At 39.7% G+C, this 19996-nt stretch overlaps 2 protein-coding genes across 2 annotated transcripts; one reads left to right on the top strand and one right to left on the bottom strand.

Annotated features, from left to right (window-relative positions):
• Positions 1-4082: 4082 nt before the first annotated feature.
• ppef2b (protein phosphatase with EF-hand domain 2b) lies at positions 4083-11252 on the top strand. The gene is made up of 15 exons (XM_029444971.1): positions 4083-4357; positions 4873-4927; positions 5072-5247; positions 5346-5457; positions 5560-5606; positions 6164-6330; positions 6524-6560; positions 7335-7484; positions 7596-7934; positions 8088-8273; positions 8680-8822; positions 9049-9155; positions 9437-9600; positions 9698-9785; positions 10021-11252. The coding sequence occupies exons 1-15, from the start codon at positions 4148-4150 to the stop codon at positions 10203-10205; spliced, it is 2166 nt and encodes a 721-aa protein (XP_029300831.1). The 5' UTR covers positions 4083-4147; the 3' UTR covers positions 10206-11252.
• A 213-nt stretch (positions 11253-11465) lies between these two features.
• nup54 (nucleoporin 54) lies at positions 11466-19826 on the bottom strand. Its single transcript, XM_029445274.1, is given in 15 exon segments — positions 11466-12016; positions 12157-12267; positions 13150-13269; positions 13469-13576; positions 14353-14446; positions 14851-14905; positions 14995-15191; positions 15319-15506; positions 15604-15624; positions 15626-15831; positions 16410-16568; positions 16942-17028; positions 17784-17867; positions 19053-19163; positions 19683-19826. Coding segments are annotated over 15 exon segments (1713 nt in total). The 5' UTR covers positions 19726-19826; the 3' UTR covers positions 11466-11887.
• Between the last annotated feature and the right edge of the window lie 170 nt (positions 19827-19996).

Here is a 19996-nt window from a genome sequence, read left to right as displayed (position 1 = left end):
GACTGTCCACAGCACTAATGTTAATCTGTTCAAATATGGCAAGTAAACTGGAAATGAAAAATAAAAAAGAGCCAAAACAAAAGAGCTTAAACCCTAACCCTGTACTCAGGAAGGCTCAACACAAATCTGCCTCACGTCCACTACATTCAGAGTTTGAGCTGGCTGTTAATTTAGGGTCCCAAGGACCAGCCGGAACATACTGTGTGTATAAGAGATATTTTATTCCCTATGCCATACAGGCATTGAACACAGAATGTGCTCTCTTTTATTATTTCTATAATCTATTGCTGCTACATGCCCATTTGTGCTATTGTAAATTGTATGTTTGCATGCTTTAATGGTGTTGTGTGTATTGCATGTACCTATGCTGTACTTGTGCGAAGCCAAAAACGAAATTTCCACTAAATTGGACAATAAAGTCAATCAATTCTAATCTGGCCCGACATGAAAGGCTAATAAACATAATAACATTATTATTTCCCTGCAGTTGTCATTTAAGGACTGGACAATGTGACAATAAGCAATAATGGGTGCTGCAGGTGATATCTGGGAGCAAAGAGCAAACAAGCTTCGCAGCGTTCAGAGGCATGCAAGGAATGGTAGCATCAAGTCCTTAGGCCAAACTCAAAATGCAGTTTATCTGCTGCAGGGTAAACCAAATCATAACTGATCAACAGTGCCACAGGAATTCTTGGTACAAGCTGATACAGGACTTGGCAATGCTTTCTGTTGCAGCTAATATAAATAGACAGGATGATTTTGAAGTGAAGATCATCTTTATTACCGCTGGTTTGCATCTACCAGTATACAGAGTATGTCTGAGATGCAGACCCGCAGTAACCTGGTTTTCTTATTGCATGTATTCGTCAGTGTACTGTATACCTGTTTGAAAACATTAACTTTGCAGAAGGGGCTGATATAAGAAGAGCAGCATTATTACTAATATTTACATTTCAGCTCACCGTCGTGGAAAGAAACTAAAATAATTCAATCAAGTACAATTCTGAGATACTTGCATTGTACTTGAGTATTTCTCTTTCTGATAGTTTCTAATTCTATTAACACAAATACGTAATATGATCTTGCGTAAGATGTTCTACAGGTCTCAACAACACGGAAGATCTCAGGGATTGAATTATCAGTTTTCAACAGAGTTTCAGAAGTGATATCGTTTGTTACGATATGAATGCAGAGTAAAGAGGATAACTCTGGGGATATGTGATATTTTTCTATGTTATGTGTAGCTCTTTAGCTGATATAGCGTCTTCCTCTGAAACACAGACTTCTATTGTTACGTCCATCTTAGATTTATTACTGATGACCCATATGGCACCCGTCTTTGTGTCTTGTATCAGAAAGTGGGCCTCCCTCTGTCGGGCTTTATCTAGTCATCTAGAAAAAAAACTTCTTGAAAAATACGCACACACACACATAAAGTGCAACCGACAGGGTATAAGGAAGTTGTAAAGTATTGTGAAACGTTTGACAAATTGTTGGTCTCAATGGAAAATATATTTTTTTAAAGCCTTTGGTGTGGATTCCTTGAATATCAATCAATTTAGAACGTAACTTTATTTTGGAAGGATCTATTGCGATGATGATAAACAACATTTGGAAAGGTGGAAAACGTTTATTGAAGCTGAAGGCTGGTAAAAAAAAGTTTGCATTTAATTAAAAAGAACATTAAGTGTAGAATTTAAGATAATTGCTTTTTGTACTTACCCTGAGAATCAATCTCTTTCTGCGCACAAATGAAATGAATATGTATATATGAAGTAGGCTTTTCTTTTTTAATTGAATTTAGTTTTTTTATATATATATTTAATATTTTGTCATTTATTTAGGTCTGCTGATATGTCGTGTGTCTGTGTTTTATCAGGATGCATCGGTTGGATTTTGTATTATGGTCTGTTTCAGCGTGATGTTTTGTGTTCATAGATGTTTTTTATGATTATGTCATGTTTTTGTTAATAAAAGAAAACAAAAAGAAGTAGATGGTCTTGTTTTTTTCATGGGATTGGTTGACACTAACAAAAATATATAATATTGTCAGCTATGTCCTTTAAACACACACGCACACACACACTCACATACCGTAAGTTCACTTTAGGTCACTGCAGCTTTCAGCCGCCTATAACCGGGCATGAATGAGCGGAGTCCTTGAGTATCAGACGTCTCCCACCACTTCCTTGTTGTAGTACTGCTGGGAGTCACACCACCGACAGCTGCTGCTGGCCGGGATCACAAAGAGCCTTTATAAACAGATGAAGGACTGTGGAGGAAGCAAGATGCAGATGTTCCACAAGTAGACAACACAAGACATTATTAAAAATGTAGCAGGAGAGAAAAGCTACATTCGTAAAAATTCACCTGTGGGAACTATTGCAGTTGAGATTAAAGTTCAAATGATATATGCACAACAAGATTTGAACATAATTACTGCAGAAAGTTAAAACACAGACTGTAACAATGTAACATAATGCAACAGTAGACTCGTTCGACAACACCTTCGGCCTTACTTGTTAGTTTATGGAATCTTATAATTGTAACCGCTATCATTTAATTTGTTGTGCAATACTGATTTCACTGTTTCACAATTGTTTCCAGTAAAAACTTTAAAGGCAATTCTTCCACCTTTATTGGAAGTATGTTTAGCTTGTTGCATAGCTGCCTCCCTACATGCACAGGGAGGAAAGAAGAAGAATTATTTCTGTTGCCACCTTTTATTTTATTTATTTGTCAACATATATATGAGTTGCATTGTACGTATGAAGGGTGCTTATTATTTCTAGTAGTATTATATGGATTTAACGCCTTATATTTCATACAGCCACATTTCTCTGCATTAAGTTTACCTAAAATATTACAATATTAGGGATAACTTGCTGTATATTGTTTTTTTATGGGTTTAAAATGTAAAAAAATGAAGTAATAAAAGTAACCATTAAAAAGAGAAGAAAAACTGAATCATATCATGTTAAAAGTGCTAAATTGTGTTCTAGTTTCAGATAGAAAAAGCTTTATGATTGAATGATGAACACAAATAATAATAATGTTTACCTACTATAACTTGTAAGTAAATGTATGTATAGAGAATAGACGGGTCCATCCCTTATATGCATAGTCTATGGTTCAGACGGTGGTCACTTAACCGCTTAATGGAGATTATATCAACGTTATTGTTGTCATATGAGTCACAGCGATGACACAGGTGTTGAGCCGAGGCCAACACAACCTCCTTTCAAAAACACATGCTGCCCTTTATCAGAGCCTTCATCCGTTTATACAGCGTCGATGCAGCCGTAGTAAAGTTTAATCCTAATCCACCTGCATCTTGTTCACGGAGCTTGTCCAAGACACTTGGCATCTGCTATTCACAAGCCTTCAGTCGGTGTGTGTTTGTGATGGATGAGAGTGTGTAGCTGCACAGAGGGGACAGGAACAGTGTGAGTGAGGGGAGGTAATGAAAGAAAGGTAATGTGGCCAGGTAAGGGCTCCTTTAGACCAATCCGGTGCTTTATTTTTATTTGGCTGTTGATTGTTGTTTTACAATAGGTGCGGTAACTGCTACTTGTAATAGCTTTAAATACATGCTAAAGTGTGTATCCAGTTATCTCAATTAATAAGTATTATTTCTCCGAATTGTTTAGATGTATTTCTTTATCCAAAAATGAAGAATATAAAAAGGAATGTGTAGTGAAATAGATAAAATAACAGAATGCGTTATACTGTATATAGAAATATATTATTCATTATTCCCAGGTTGCAAAACACAAGGTCAGATATCTCACACTCACACGTGAAAGTGTTTTTGTCTTTGACAGTGACAACAGGAAAGGGTAATGGGATGTGGCATGGGAAAACTACAGCGCAAGAAATGTGACAAAGGTGCGGCCTTATCTAAATCATTCTAGCAAATATTGAAATGTTCCTTATCCTTGCAATAATTAACGTCAGTGTCTTTGCTATTTTTCATGTTTTAGTCACCATCTCAGTTCCCGGTAAATATGTGTTTTATTCCGTCACGTCTTGACACGTCACAGTATCTGTGAAGAAAAGCAATGTTTGCTAACTCTCTCTACTCAATGTTCATGCACTCTGTGAAGCTGCCACTGGTAAGTCTTGCAGTCTACATCTGACATAGTGAATGAATGTATTGGTCGTGAAAGAGGAAGATTACCTCAGCATGGTTATGGCCGAGTGCTATCTTCTTCTCTCCCGATTTGCAGCAATCAGAGCGGCTCTGTTGATCCAGCGCTGGTACCGTCAGTATGTTGCCCGGCTGGAGATGAGACGCAGGTGCACGTGGAACATCTTCCAGTCTATTGAATATGCAGGAGAGCAAGACCAGATCAAGGTGAGCACTGAACACACTGACACACCTAGTTTTTCTCAATAGGTATTGGATATGCTGCCATGAAGTTTTGAACATGGTCTCCATAGGTGCCACCATGAGAGGTTCATAGCTTTTATATCTCAACAACTTTCGTGATCTTTGATACGGACATTAATAGTCCCCAGAGGATGATTTGTAATAACTTTTGTGGTCCCTTAACTTTTCATCTAGCACTATCATTGGGTCATAATTTACTTACTGTGCTAATGGGCAGATGCTAGCATGCTAACACCTTAACATAAGACACAGCTGGCAAACAGCAACAGGATGGCACACTTTTTATGAATTGTACTAAATAGGGGTCGCAGCGTCTATATCAAAACATCCGTTTACAAACTCTCTACAACTCCTACAGTACAATCCTAGTCTCATTTAAACCTTACTCTTTTATACACTTTGGACTCGTCAGGTCTGCTTATGCAGTATTAATGTTTTCTTTTCTTTGACACTGCAAATTCTATGTTTCCATCCTGCAGCTCTACAACTTCTTTGGCTTCTTGATGGACCACTTCACCCCAGCCAGCAGTGAAAGTAAGACCAACTCTCAACTCCTGTTTAATTCAATGATTTGTACCATCTTTTATTAGATCGCTGACAGTGAGCGAATCTGAGAAACGTAATGTGGCTTTCCCTTACCACACTGATGCGCTTCCTCCTCTCTGAACTTTAACATAGGAAACTTAATATCTCACATCTTTCGGAAGAATGAAATCTGTCGTGACACAGAATGGGAGAGATATTTTTGCTACAAGAGCATTGAGGTTACTGATAGCTACACCGGCCCCCATCTGACGTTCCCCATGACATTCTGTGGCGTGTCAAAGCTGGTGGAGGCCTTCAAGCACAAACAAGTAAGTACACAGGCAGATACTCAAAGCAGACAGAAGTATCTAAGGTTGGCCTTTTCCCTCAGCGATCAGTTTATTCATACTTCCTTTTTTCCCAGTAGCAGCTTCATGCTCGATATGTTCTGCAGCTTCTTGGAGAGACCTGGAGACTTCTAAGAATTCTCCCAAACATCAGTCAAGTCACCGCCTGTAACAAGCAGATTACCATATGCGGTACTCACCAGCAGGCCTTTTCAGGACTCTTTTATTGCCCACGAACGTTCAGCGTGCAGTCACTCTGAACAAATACTGATACATCATTCATCCCTTTTCCAGGAGATTTACACGGGCACCTTGAAGACCTGCTGTTGATATTCTACAAGGTATTCACGACATGACCAGGACGCTCATTTTCATTTAAAACACCTCACTCTCTCGGACTGATTTATTATATACTTTGCTAAATCCTTATATATTATACTTGCTATTTATTTCATACTACACTATAGTAGAATTATTATTACTTTTCTTACTATAATATACTGTTCCATATTATACTATAATGTACCATTGTTATACTATATTATTATATTAATATTACTACTATTACATTGCACCTTATACTATATCTTATACCTATATATTATACTTTATCATACTATGTTAATATGCTCATATACTATATTATATTTTGCTATATTAAAACAGACAACACGATGCATCATTACTTAATCACAACATATATTATTCTGGGGTCCACTGTTTACATACTAGACTCGTCTTTAATTGCTTTTATAGTTCATTTTTGGATATTTCTTGTATAGTTTCTACTCTTATACTAGTTGTTAATACCTCTTATTTCAATTATTCATATTTGAGTTTTTTCTTCTCTATTTGTACTTATTTATGTCTTTGTGTTGCGGCTTCTTATCTGGTCCAGAATGGTTTGCCGTCCTCTGAGAAACCGTACGTCTTCAATGGAGACTTTGTGGATCGTGGTAAAAACTCTGTAGAGATCCTGCTCATCCTGTTTGGGTTCCTGCTGGTTTATCCCAACGATGTCCATCTGAACAGAGGGAACCACGAGGACCACATTGTTAACCTGAGGTAAGATACTCTGAACACTGCTTTCCTCATTTGAACTCAAATGTATTGGCTTGTTCTGCATGTTTTTATTACGTTAAGTAAAGTCAACCACAACATGCTCATACTGTAGCTTTACACAATTAGTAATCTGATTATATTCAACCTACAGCTGATGTGTACACTAATCTAGTTGTTCGTTGTGTGTTTTCTCCAGATATGGTTTCACTAAAGAGGTTTTGGGAAAATACAGGGTAGGTCTTGTGTATTTTGCTTTAATATTATAGTGATCGCAGCCAAAGTTAAGCTCAGTGATGGAGGAAGTATTCACATCCTTTACTTAAGAAAAAGTAGCAATACCATAATTTATAAATAAATACTCCATTGCAAGTTCTGCATTTAAAATCTTACTTAATACGTTAGTAGTATCAGCAAAATGTACTTAAGGTATCAAACGTAATGCAAATGGAAGTGTGCAAGTGTGTTGATGCCAGCTGGCTTAAAACCAGAAGAAAACAAACATGCGAAGGTGAAGAAGAACATGAAAACGCCAACCAATATGTGTAACTGGAGACTCGGGAATCTTTGTCAGTAAGGGCCGACACCGAAATCGTCAGACAAATTCAAGGAACGGCAAGAGGTGCCTCCCCTCGCCTAAACCAAACAGAGTATTTCCAATAAGTGAGAACGCGTCTGACACGGCCGATCTCCTGTTGGGCGCTACATGTGTGAAAGGGGAAACTCCAGACAATGTGCAGACCTGATTCTTTCGACATTATACGAAGAACATATAAGAAAACGGCTGAAGTGACAGTTTAACGTTAGAGCTGGTCGAGGTGCAGCTACTTCATTGTTTTATAATGTTTAACCAACAGCAACACATAATATTTGAAAAGTTCATCGTATGTATTTATATTTCAGTCTGCTGCTAGCATGTCTGAAAATTTCCCAAATGAATGAGATAAAGACTTTATAGGAATAATTCCTCCAACTGTTTTAAGTCACCCTAACCTTGACTTGGTCTGCAGGTGCATGGCAAGAAGATCCTAAAGCTTCTCCAGAACATTTTCAGCTGGCTGCCTCTGGCTACAGTGATTGATAACAAGGTGCTGATTGTGCATGGTGGGATCTCAGACACCACAGACCTCGACACGATAGCCAGAGTGGACAGACACAAAGTAAGAGAGGCGATCAGCATCAATAAAATGAGTGTATTTGGTGTGTTTTACAGAAACTTTAACATGATCATCATAAGTGTATTTAATTGGTGTATTTTTGAATGTGCGCAGTATGTGTCGGCTCTCAGGCCTCCTAAGCTGACACATGATGCAGTCAATGGCAGTAAGACGATGAACAACAGGAACAGGGAGACCCGTGGACCAGTGGACGGCCGGCGTCGAGTGTGTTCTCTGTCTTACCAAAGTTGGGCTCCGGATCACAGCCACGACCTCCCGCGCCGCTCGCTCCACAACGCGTCCGTGAGCAGTCAACTCAAATGGTCGGTTGAAGAGGAGCTAAAAAGGAGGCGCAGGCTGGCTGGGTTTGACCAGTCCTACGGAGAACTGAAGAAGTCTGACTCTGACTCATTCACAGAGTCTGAAACAACAGAGACAGATGAGTGGAAACAAGTAAGTGACAGGAAGGATGTTGGATCTCAGTGGTTGTTTCTGTTTTTTGGCAGATGTTCAAAATTAAATACATAAATGCAGCAATGCTCCTTAATGCACACATTTGAATATTCCCTCACTGACTATTTCACTATGATTTATTCGGCCACCCAGATAGTGGACGTGTTGTGGAGTGACCCGATGCCCCAAAATGGCTGCATTCCCAATGAGGTGCGAGGCGGAGGCTGCTACTGGGGCCCAGATGTCACCGAGGAGGTGCTGGGAAGAAACAACCTCCAGCTCCTCATCCGCTCCCATGAGTGCAAACAGGACGGCTACGAGTTCTGCCACAACCGCAGGGTGAGCACAAATATACACACGAGGTACAAGGTTTTCTATTTAAAATTATTAGAACATTGCTTGCATAAATGGAAACCATACGAGTACGTGAAAAATAAAATGCAAATTGGATTATTGTATTTTATTTTAAGTTTTTACTCAATTAACACATATGTGGGAAATTATAACGCTACAGTGGAATAACATTTTCATAAAGTCCTATATGGGCTTCCATACTTTTAGCTTTTAAGTGGCATTGACAAGTATAACAGGAGATTAAAAACAGGAAAATAAATTAGCAAAATGACAAAACAGCCGTTGTGACAAATCCTTTTATTTAAGCATTTAATCTGACAGCAATTAGTAACCAGTGAGTCACATACAGTAAGTCTTAGCAAATGTACTAACCGTCTTGTGTTGCATTCAGGTGCTTACTATATTTTCAGCGTCTAACTACTACGAGGTGGGCAGCAACAGAGGAGCCTACATCAGAATGGGACCCGATCTAGTCCCCCACTTCATTCAGTATCAGGCCAGCACGACATGCAGAGAGCTCACCCTGAGACAAAGGTACAAACACAAGGCTGCACAGAATTCGAGATAACAGAAAACACATGTATGCCCCAAGATCATATAAACACTTTCAAATTCGGTGAAACAGTGAAATTGTTTTAACACAGTGCCCACAGTAACTACATGTGGGCACACACTGAAATTATGATCCGTTTATTTCCCAGTGATTCCAAGATTTATAGAGTAGAATTAAAAATGTTTTTCTCTACCTGTTCTTCGTCAGTGTTGGGTGGACAGAGAGCTCAGCGCTGCGAGCTCTGAAGGAACAACTGTTCGTACATAAGTCCGATCTCATCAGTGCCTTCCAGGAGTTTGATCCCAACAACAAAGGTACCGAGCAGCAGAGATGAATTTTATCACTTTTAGAAACTCTTTCGTATACGCCCCTATAAACACATTGTTTTATTTGCTCCACTTTAATCTGTGAACTGTAAACCCAACAAGGCCGCAGAGAAAACAAACCAAAAGTATCAATTTCACTCTGATTCGGACGAGCCAAACGGACTATAGCTTGTGACTTCACCCTAACACCGAGTTACACACAACAGAAGGAAGCTTATTGGGTCAGTTTAACAGAATGTAAATAACCCCACTGTATATTTCTGTCTCAGGGGTGATCTCTTTAAGGCACTGGGCCAGCACCACAGAGAGAGTCCTGAATCTGGGTCTGCCCTGGAGGGTGCTGCGCCCTCAGCTTGTCAGCAGCACCCAGTGTGGCATGGTGGACTACCAGCAGTGGATAAGGGAGCTCTCCATCACTGAGCCCAAACTAGAGGTCAGCCGTGTACGACTAGTGTCTAATGTCCTTCTTTCTCAACATGTTTCTCTATCTCTCACCCACACACAGTCACATTTGTCTTTTCCAGTTTCAGATCTCAGATAACAGCATCCTGGAGACTATGTACAAGAACCACGCCAACCTGGAAACCATCTTCCGAATCATAGACACAGATCACTCAGGTCAGTCAGCAGCCTGGATCCGACACTAGATCCATGGATTTCTCTTCCTTCTAGCCATCCTGGCGGAATAACTTTATGGCTGTCGGTCAGTTAGTGGACTACTTTGGTCAAGACGCATATTCTTCATTAAAACACCTTTCAACTGAAAGTGAATCAACAAAACACATGAGACGCAGAAACAATATGCTACAAATGTGGGGAATTGTACAGCTACATCCTCTGTCTCTCCTTTTAGGTTTGATCTCTTTCAAGGAGTTTCATCAGACCTGGGAACTCCTGAGCTCTCATCTTAAGACAGAGATCAGTGCCAAGGCCATCACAGACCTGGCTCAGAGCATCGACTTCAACAAAGACGGGAGCATCGATATCAATGAGTTCATGGAGGCTTTCCGGCTGGTGGACATCTCTGCACATACCTGAGAGTCTGGACCAGAAGCTGTACCTGCTGCATAGAGAACACCAAGAACAGTTTTGGATAGTAGTTCACCTGGATACACATCGATGGAAATGGAAATGTTTAGCAGTTTCGCAGCCTTCAACCTTGATCTTTTCTACCACTTATTATTTTACCTTTTTATAATTAATCTCAGAAGTTAGTGTAACTCAATGATCAATGTTTAGTTATGCATAAAAATCATCAAATACGTATTATGTTGTCTCGACATACATGAAATAAGTTCAAAAAGGGGGTGTGGCAGTGAGAGTGGCCTTTAGCAAAAGCACATATTCTCCCTTTAAAATGTTAATTTCATTACATTAGAATAAGAGCCCAAATTGGCTCTTTGTCATGTACAGAGGTATTAAACCATCACTGTAGACATTTTTTATATATATTATTAGTATTAGCTTGTTTAAAGTAACACGGTGTCATTTTATCTACCCGTGTTTTGCATGCAACTTCTCATTCTGCAAAACGAGTGAGTAGTCATCTGTCACTACTTCCAGTGTCCTTTACTTCTACCTGTGTGTAATTCAGACCCCTGGGATATCGGTGACTACTATACGAGGGGATATAATCTTTTGGAAAGCTGCTTAATCACTTCAACTGCCAATCAGTCCGAATCCAGGACATAAATCCTATCAACTCAAGCCCTACTTTGATGAGATGTTGGAAAGGGCTTGTCTGAAAGTGACGTGAGATGTCCCATACGAGTACCACAACATTGCAACTGTATGTAACCTCTTCAGATTAAAGAGAGGATGCGGTTAGTCGGGCATGTAAGTGCCGTTGTTCATAAAGAAATGCACAGTTTACCTTTTAGGACTGTACTGAATAGTTTAAAGCTTCATCCATAACGTTACCATTCAAAATCAACATTTGAATACTGCACATCATTTTATTTTTTAATGTCTTATTTTAGTTTAAACTCGTTTTTTCTGCAATTACAGATACAATAATATTCTACTATTTGTAGAATAAGATTCCAGTCTTTCAAAAATCATTTTCAGTTTGCTCTCCGGCACACAAAGGAAGGCAAACACTGACGAGTTATATTCATTAAATAAAAGTTGAATTATAAAAAAAGACTAACTCATTTAATACCATGAAAAACTTTATTCAATTTGAGCCTATTTAAAAAAAAAGAGAGGCTTTTTTAGGATGACGTCAGACCTTCAAGGCTTCGGTACAGCCTACCTTTACAGTATGTACGCAAAGAAAAGGATGAAGTAAAGAACTCGTTTTTAATTTAAATGAAATTTATTAACATTCTAACAGCATAAAAACGAAATACAAAGATGTATATACAATGTATTCAATCCCAACACGCACTCAATCCCACGGTTTGTTTACATGCCAGGCACAATCATAGTCTCATATGCATAATCTGCTTTAGCCAGCTATTCTTAGACGATGTCGAGTCTTTCCATTAAGCACTGATTAACCACTCATTGTTTTGTTGGTACAGATAGTGGGGCATACAGATGATCAACAGAGTAATTGCTCCAAATTCAGATGCCCTCTTATGATCAACCCTTTACGATTAAGCTTGATACCATGACAAAGAGGACAAGTGGACTCGTCTGGGAGACAGGCAGGCTAATTCTCAGAGGATTGATATTGCGAGTCAGAGCACATGTATGAGTGTGTTGGTAGGGTAGACTCAGCTCAGGATGCTTCCTCTCATGTGTCCACTGTCACTCAGCCCGTGCTCTACGAGTTTGATGTCTTCCAAGTCATCTTTGATGACGCTGATCAAATGACTTAAGCCGTCCTGCTGCTGTTTCAAGTGCTGAAATAGACGCACATTAAAGAAGTGTTTCAGTTAACGCCCAAAATGTTTAAAACATGGAGTAGAGTACTGTGCTTCCAGAGGTCTAGCATTACAGGTCAAAGACGTTAAAACAAGTTGCAGTAAATGTGCCGACTCACTTGTTTGATCTCCCTGAGGAGGTCTGCATCAACACTGTATCGCTCTTCTGATCTCACAGCTCCAAAGTGATTCTGCATCCGGATTTGAGACATTAATTCATTCAACCGACCCTGGAAGAAAATATAACACGAAAACTGTAAAATATCCAGTAAAGAAAAGTAGGCTAACGTGAGCAACCATGGGAAAAATAAGGGCAGCATACTAAAGTAAGTGTACGAACAACCAGTAATAACACTAATAAATAGTATAAAAGTATATATTGCATGAGCTGTGTGATTGCACAACAGTGGTGTTACAACCAGTATTGGTGTGTTTGTGGTGGTCTTCAGGGGACTGTGGTTTATTCACAAATACAAACAGAACTTGTGAAGCTTAAAGGTAACCTGTGGAGTTTTTGACCTCTAGTAGCACTATGGAGCCATTTTTCCTATGAGCTGTTTATCTCATGGGCTGTGCAATACACATTCCTGCCACTGGCGTCACATTAATCCACTGAGCTAAAACACGCAGCAATGCATCGCCAAAGGCAGGAAAAAGAAAGACTGCTTGCTAGCAAATATGGATGTAAACAATGCAGGTTTCAAACTTTTAACAAAAAAAAGAAGCATTGCATTGTGGGAGGTAACACTGAACGTAAACATACATTTTTGTTTATTAACAAGAAACCTCCAAAGGACACTTTCAACTTAATAAAGGATTGCAATGTTACCAGATAGGATTCCCAATAATAGCCTAAATAATTACTGAAATACCACGAATACTGTACGACAGTTTCTCTTTGTTGAACAACTTATTAGTAAACTACCAACTAGTCTTACAGAAACATTACACTAAAATTAGAAAGCCTATTGTATTTAAAACCTATAAATATGATAATATATTATTTTCAAACATTCAGTAAAGTCTTTGTAATTTCAATTCTAGTAAGCTTGAGGAATAAAAAAAAGCACGTCAGCATGTATTTGTAACTGCTGCAGTTTAGACAAACTTGCCTTGAACTGTGTGGGGGCATTAAGTTCAGACTGAATGGTGTCCAGCTGCACCCTGAGGTGCTCCTCGTCCACTTGGATAGCATAACCACTTTTCCTCTGAATCTCTTGTTTGATCAGCACCTGCCAGGAAAACAGGGATTTAGGAGGTGTAGAGATAAATATATAGGAAATACTGGAGCAGAATCAATAAAGCAGGGAAACACAAACATTGCCAGGAAATTCATTCAAACTCTGAAGAATGACGATGGTATTCATCACGGGCCATTTCAACAACCTACAACAAGATATCGCTGAACAAAGAGAGCAGTGGGGCAGCTACCTGCAGCACCCTGTGAGAGAGATCCATCAGCTTCCTCTTGTACTGGGAAATCTTGGCCACTGTGGTCGCCTGGTTCTTCTGCAGTTCACTGATGTCACTGGAAATAATCTGTAAATCCGTGTGTGTGTGTGTGTGTGTGTGTGTGTGTGTGTGTGTGTGTGTGTGTGTGTGTGTGTGTGTAAACAGAAGGGAGGGAAATTGTTAACATTACTCAACTGATTTAAAGTTATATGTTTAGACTTGTCAAGCTGAAAGCCATCTGCTTTTGATATTGACCAAAGTTTTACAAGTAAGTCTTACACACATTTTCCTTCGTCGTGCATCGTGAGAGGCGAGTTACCTTATTAGCCTCTATAATAATAGAAAGAAATATGGCTCAAGGTGCTTTACAATTAGGAAATGACATGCATCAAGTTTTTTCACACGGAAAAAAAGAGATAGAATGAACATTAAAAACGGGGATAGAATTAATGGAAAATAAAACCCATTGAACAAAAAAAAAAAAGTTAAAGTTAAAAAATATAATATGTATAAAGTGCATACGTGCGAAGCAAAGTGCAAAAAAGGGTGATCATCTCACATGATATATCTGGTGTAAAGATCCTCAAATCTAAACCAGGCATAACAGGGGGAAAATGTTTATAGTGACTCTAAATGTGAAAAGGATTTTTCCCTTGCAGCTGTATTTGTAATAGAAATGGTAAACAACCTGTTGGCAGCAAGCATAAACTGGACATCTGTGTACTCCGTCCTTGACACCACAAAATCTGTTTCAAAATTCCTTTTTTCCTAATCAGAAGGCACTGTGCCCATGCCCAAAGAGTGTTTTTTCTAAATTTAGAGAACCAAGACAAAAAGTAACAAAAAGCGGTGTTTTCACTTACATCCACTCTGGTCTGGTGCTGTTTGGTCATCTGCTCCTGGATTTGCAGCCTGCGAAGCAGCTCCTTAAAACCAACCATGGGCACTGGTATTAATCTGGAAAATAATAACAAATAATAATATTAAAAGACAACATGCATTACCACATTCAGTTATGATGAAAAAAAAAGCAAGGAGAAAAATCTCTTGTCTATTTAAATATGCATTAACAACTGCAGTAAATAATACAAATAGTAGAAATCTGTGGCCCCCTCTGCCAGTCCACACGACTATTGTCAATACTAAACCAGTCCGTGGTGCAAAAAAGGTTGAGGACCCCTAGTGTGCATCATGTTCAACTTATGGAATACGGTTTAAGTGCACGAGACAGTCTTAGCTCTGATTGAGCTGCCACTCAAATCATTTGGTACAGTAAGTGGTGTTACCCAGAACGGTGAAATTCTACATATAACTCCCCCCCCCCCCCCCCCCTTTATGGAAAGTCATGAACAACAACTTACTTCTCTGGTTCAGGGTTGTCCACCTTAGCCTGCTCCCAAATGATGGGATCCACTCCTAGTGAGAGGAGACAATATCCTCAGAAGTAAATCACATACCAACAATCTGTTGAATTCAGAAAGAGGATGACACAGACATGCATTTACCTGCAGGTGCATTTTGCAGCAGCTGTTTTAGCTGTGCTGGAGACAGCTCTGTGCGCGTCACCGACATGGCCACTCCAATCTGTGCGAGCTGGACCTTGATGTTGGCCTGCTCCAAATAACTGAAGAGCGTGGTGGCGGGGATCCGCTTGGAGGTGCCATTTGGAGAACGCTCCACCACGTAAATTATCACCTCTGTCCTGAGAGAAAGATACGAATAAGTTCCCACATTAGTTCATAATGTATTTATTATCCATTACAAGTTCTGACTAAAATTCTCTTTTGAAAGTATTTATTAGTACTGAAGGACACATTATAGAAACGTACTGGTCATTGAGCAGGGCTTTGACTCCGTCTACATTGACAGTGAGCGACTGGTTGTTTCCCAGGAACTTGTGGAGCGTCTCCACCAGATGCTGTTGCTGAACTCGCACATCAGCTTCCTTTTTATTGAGAAGCAAGACCACAAAACCATCCTCATCCTTACTCACAGGGACGCAGCTATAGCCCACCGCCTAGGAAACAAAAAACACAGAAAACTACCTTTTGATCAAATTCAAAAAAGGAACCTAACAACACTTCCAACCACTCTAATGAACTATCCTCTATTACCTTGAACCTGCAGAATGGGTTTCTCCTGGGTGAAGTCGACAGGTTGGTTGTTGTTGCTGTAGTAGCCCTTCCCAGTGCCCCAGTAAGCCTGCAATTGGTTCCATTTGGCTAAGATGGAGTCACGTTCATCACCTAACAAGGTGGGAGCTGACAGAGCAGTGACCTGCTGGTAGAGCTGGGTGGGCTGAGCCTGACCCTGTTGCTGGGCCGGCTGGCCGAACAAGCCTCCTTGTAGGGCGAAGGAGAAGTAAGATGGCACGTCAGATTGTCTTATTCTTTACATTTTCTGAAAATTCTTTGTCTATGTTTATGGAGCAATCGATATTTTCTAATACGAGGAAAGTCCCCAATAATTTACACTTTAACTTTATACACTCTAATTGTCTTATATTTCTGCTTTGGCTGCACAGTTAGATTGATGAAGATGTTAAAGCTAATATCTGTAGCTTTCTGCTTGTTGTCGCCCTCTGCAGTGATAAGGTGTACAGCACAGATGGTGTTAGTTATGGAAGGTTGTGTGTGAGCCTGCTGAGCAAAGAAATCCAGCAAAGGTTATGATGGATGCTGGACTCGCGCTTGATTTTTAAATGAATGCAAACATGGTGTAAAATGCTCCTTTTCAAACATACTTTACTGTCATTATCATCTAGGACAAGCTGACAAACGTTTCTCCAACAATGATAAATGTGCTCATTTGTGCATCTTATGATGACCCTCCAAAAAACAGCCAAATGTGTCATGTATTCATTGAAAACATTTATGGGTATTAACTTTATTGTTCTGCAATGGCAATGACGGGGTCTCACCTGGCTGCTGCTGAGCTGGCTGGATATTAAAGCCTCCAAACCCACCAAGGGTGGATGTTCCCAATACATTTCCAAATCCTGTTGTCCCAGCAGCGGTCCCAACGCCAAGCCCAGAGGAGAACCCAAAACCTTTGTTCTGTGTGTTACCAAACAGGCCTCCTGAAACAGAAGAAATAGCAGTAGGGTTTGGAAAACTAAAATAATAATAATAATAATAATAATAATAATAATAATAATAATAATAATAAAAGCAATCTCAAGGCGCTAAACCACATCAGTCTTTCATATTTGTTTGTTTTTTAACCATTTCTAATTTTTATTTTAAACATGATACTAAATAATACTGCTTAACCTACATTAGGCCTCCCACAGGAGTTATTTTATTCAAATGTTTTATTATAATGCAAGTACAACTAAAGCATGCCTTTGATAATTGTTGCCCTAGTAAGGCAAGAATGCCCACTATTTAAAAACTAAATTCTGTGCAGAATAAGGAAAGTTCATATTTTTTGTCAAGAACTACACAACGGACCTGCGGTGTTGGCGGGAGCTGCAAAGCTAAAAGTGGACCCTGGTGCAGCGGCAGTTGTTGTCGTTGCCCCAAAGCCACCAAATGTACCTGAAACAAAGCAAATCACAGCAAATGAGATAATGGAGGTGACACAAAAAGGGGTGAGATAGATAAATGGAGAAAAAGAAAAGAATGAAATCGTTGACTATTTGACACATAGCAGAAGATCAAAAATCATGATTGAGTTTTAAAGATTATTAAAAAGGAAAGCTGTTTTTGTTCCATCTAACATCATTATTTTGTCTTTCAGAGAAGGTGAAAATATACTGGCTTTCTAAAGGAATTGAAAGAGATGAGTATATAATTCAACATTTTATCTTCTCATGCAAATTAAAACAACAATACATGAAACTTTATGAGACAAAGCAACACGTGAGACGAAAATTCACTGCACCACATAGATGTGAAAATGGATGAAAATGTGTGTTTACAGACATAGACTGTACTGATTAATCACAAAGGTCCTCTACCTGTGCTAGCCAGGCTATTACCAAAATTGAAAACAGTGCCAGTGGTGGTTGCTGTACCAAAGCACCCCACATTAACGCTGACTGCTGCTGGGTTGGCATTTAAACCAAACCCCCCAAAACTAAACCCACCAGCCGTGGTGTTTCCAGCTCCCAGCCCCCCAAATCCTGCAGCCAGCGGAGGCAGGCAGCGAGAAAGAGAGAATGACATGGAGAAGTTAAATGACAAAAAGTCAGGCCTCAAACGGGCTTATTCATTGTAAACAGAGTCTTCAGGTGCCTTAAAAGAGAAACGACAAAAAAAACGTTGCTTTGTACATAACATGTGTATCTTACCAGTGTTGGTGGAGCCAAAACTAAATCCTGTGGCTGGTGCAGCAGCAGTGGTGGTGGCTGCCCCAAAACCAGGGGCTGTAAGTGCTACGAAGAAAAAGCAGACACACAAGATAGGCAGTCAGTTAAACTGGCATACAATTTGATTCGGATACGAGAGCTGGGCGGTATATCCACTTTTTAAAAAGGTACATCGATATATTTGCAAACGAGATTTAGGATCAGACAATGCTTTTTATATAGTTATAGTTTGATGTTGCGTGCATTACATAACCTGTTTCTTTTGTAAGGCCTTGACATTATTTGCATCTTCCCTGGCCCTTTCTCACACTCCATCAATATATACACGGTTGTCATTTCTTTTGTAGGCCAATAAAATGTATATTTTCCTGTATATGCGTTTCTAACGTGGTAAAATCTTGTAGTTGTAAGGTGTTGACTACAAACGTAGCATATGGCTGCAGCCGTGTGGTCGAGCGACAGAGAGGTGGAGAAGATAGGTGTGACAGTTGACTACCAATAACGGCCAAGAGTATCTTATTATAAGTAGTATATTGAGTATCAGACAAGAACAGATAATTTTCTCTATGTTTTCATACATGCCTTGTGGTGCCCACAGAGTCTACTCCAAAAGATTTGCTTACATACATTTGATTTTCACACCGATCGGCTTACATCAATATACTTTTCTGGTATCTTAGTACAAAAACAGTAAGGTGGTTAAGATTTGCAGTGATGTCCAATCTAGCCTAATTATTGTTCAGATATACAAGACCTTGTACTTTTTTTAAGGTAATGTATGTGCAAGATTCTTGCTGTTTGGAGTTGTATCCTCATGATTGTTTGCACTTATTGCAAGTTGCTTTGGACGAAAGCGACAGCTAAAAGGAACTGTAATGTAATATTGTAGCCCATTGTAAAAGGAAACTGTCAACCTATGTTAAAATACGTTTTGATGTAAAAGGGGATGAGAAATTGCTTTCCGAGGAATTGACAATAAAGTTGACTTTGACTAGTTAACTTAATACCTCTAAAATTTAACATTATTATCTTTGTAAAGGCAGAACTGTTGTATTGGATAAAATTAGATTGTACAAGTCTATCTAATGAAGTGGCCGGTGGGTGTACAAGTTACTGCTCCCACGCAGGAGGATGAGACAGACCCAATGCATCTCTCCACTGACCAACAATATAGCAGAGTAGCTGTGATTACTGCAGGTCACGGGTGAGGAGAGGTGCCCCCTTTAGTGAGGATCATATCTGAGGACTTACTGCCGAATCCGGATGAGGCGGTGGTGGTGGTGGCTGCGGAGCCAAAGCCAAATGCTGCTGTTGATGCTGTAGGTTTGGCACCAAATGAACCGAATGCAAACCCGGTCGTGCCTTCACATGAACATAGAGAGTGCTATGAGTGTTGGGTGTCGTGACAGTAACGTTTATGTACAGCTACAATGGATTTCAAAAGCTGGAAGCTCATGTTTTGTCAAGAAGGAGCGTTGACATAAGTTATCTGGAGGAGTATTCATTAACGTTAGCCAAAACAGCTAACGTTAGCCAAGGGCTAGCTACACCATAACGGTACACACACACAGTAACGTTAACTAGCAAGAAAGAGCTGTTTCATTGAAGCCTACTTGAACGAGTTAACCTATCACATATCAGGATAAACAGCTACACGTCTCAGATATAAAGCATTTCGCATTAAATGTATCTTCGGCCGGGTAAATGATCCAACCGTCATGACTGCTAACGTGCCGGAAGCTGGGAATGCGCTATCAGTTGACCATTTATATGTATGATTGATAGTGTATAGACACCAACTTAACGCTATTTTGACACTATGTAAGTAGCATTCTTTCTTTCCAGCCTCATTAAACTATTCCCACATTAAATTAAACTTACTTGCCGCTGGGTTACCCGTGGCGCCGCCAAAACTAAACGCCATGTTGTCTTCTTCTTCCTCTTTGGTGGTTCTTCTTCTACTTGTTTTACAACAGTTGGTATCCAGCTCAGAGGCGCATTATCGCCACCTTCTGCTCAACGTGTTGATCAATCTAAGTCAAACACATTTTACCCTCCATGCTGAGTATACAATCTAATGCCAGCCTAGCGCCTTATCATATCCTATTTACCCTGGCCTGTGCTCTTTAAAACATGATCAGTAACCCTTTTAATGTGAATTTCTGTGCCCCTAACTGCCTCATCATATTTCTCTG

Source organism: Cottoperca gobio, chromosome 12 (assembly GCF_900634415.1).
Source record: "Cottoperca gobio chromosome 12, fCotGob3.1, whole genome shotgun sequence".
In the NCBI taxonomy this organism is placed as follows: domain Eukaryota; kingdom Metazoa; phylum Chordata; class Actinopteri; order Perciformes; family Bovichtidae; genus Cottoperca; species Cottoperca gobio.
The sequence above is the reverse complement of the archived record's forward strand: the minus strand, read 5'-3'. Positions and strand labels throughout refer to the sequence as shown.

Excerpts from the sequence above, each read along its gene's own strand:
- ppef2b (XM_029444971.1), top strand. The coding sequence starts at position 4,148 with ATGAATGTATTGGTCGTGAAAGAGGAAGATTACCTCAGCATGGTTATG. Across the intron at positions 6,561-7,334 it reads AGGTTTTGGGAAAATACAGG|GTGCATGGCAAGAAGATCCT; the intron begins GTAGGTCTTGTG and ends CTTGGTCTGCAG. Across the intron at positions 9,786-10,020 it reads CATAGACACAGATCACTCAG|GTTTGATCTCTTTCAAGGAG; the intron begins GTCAGTCAGCAG and ends CTCTCCTTTTAG.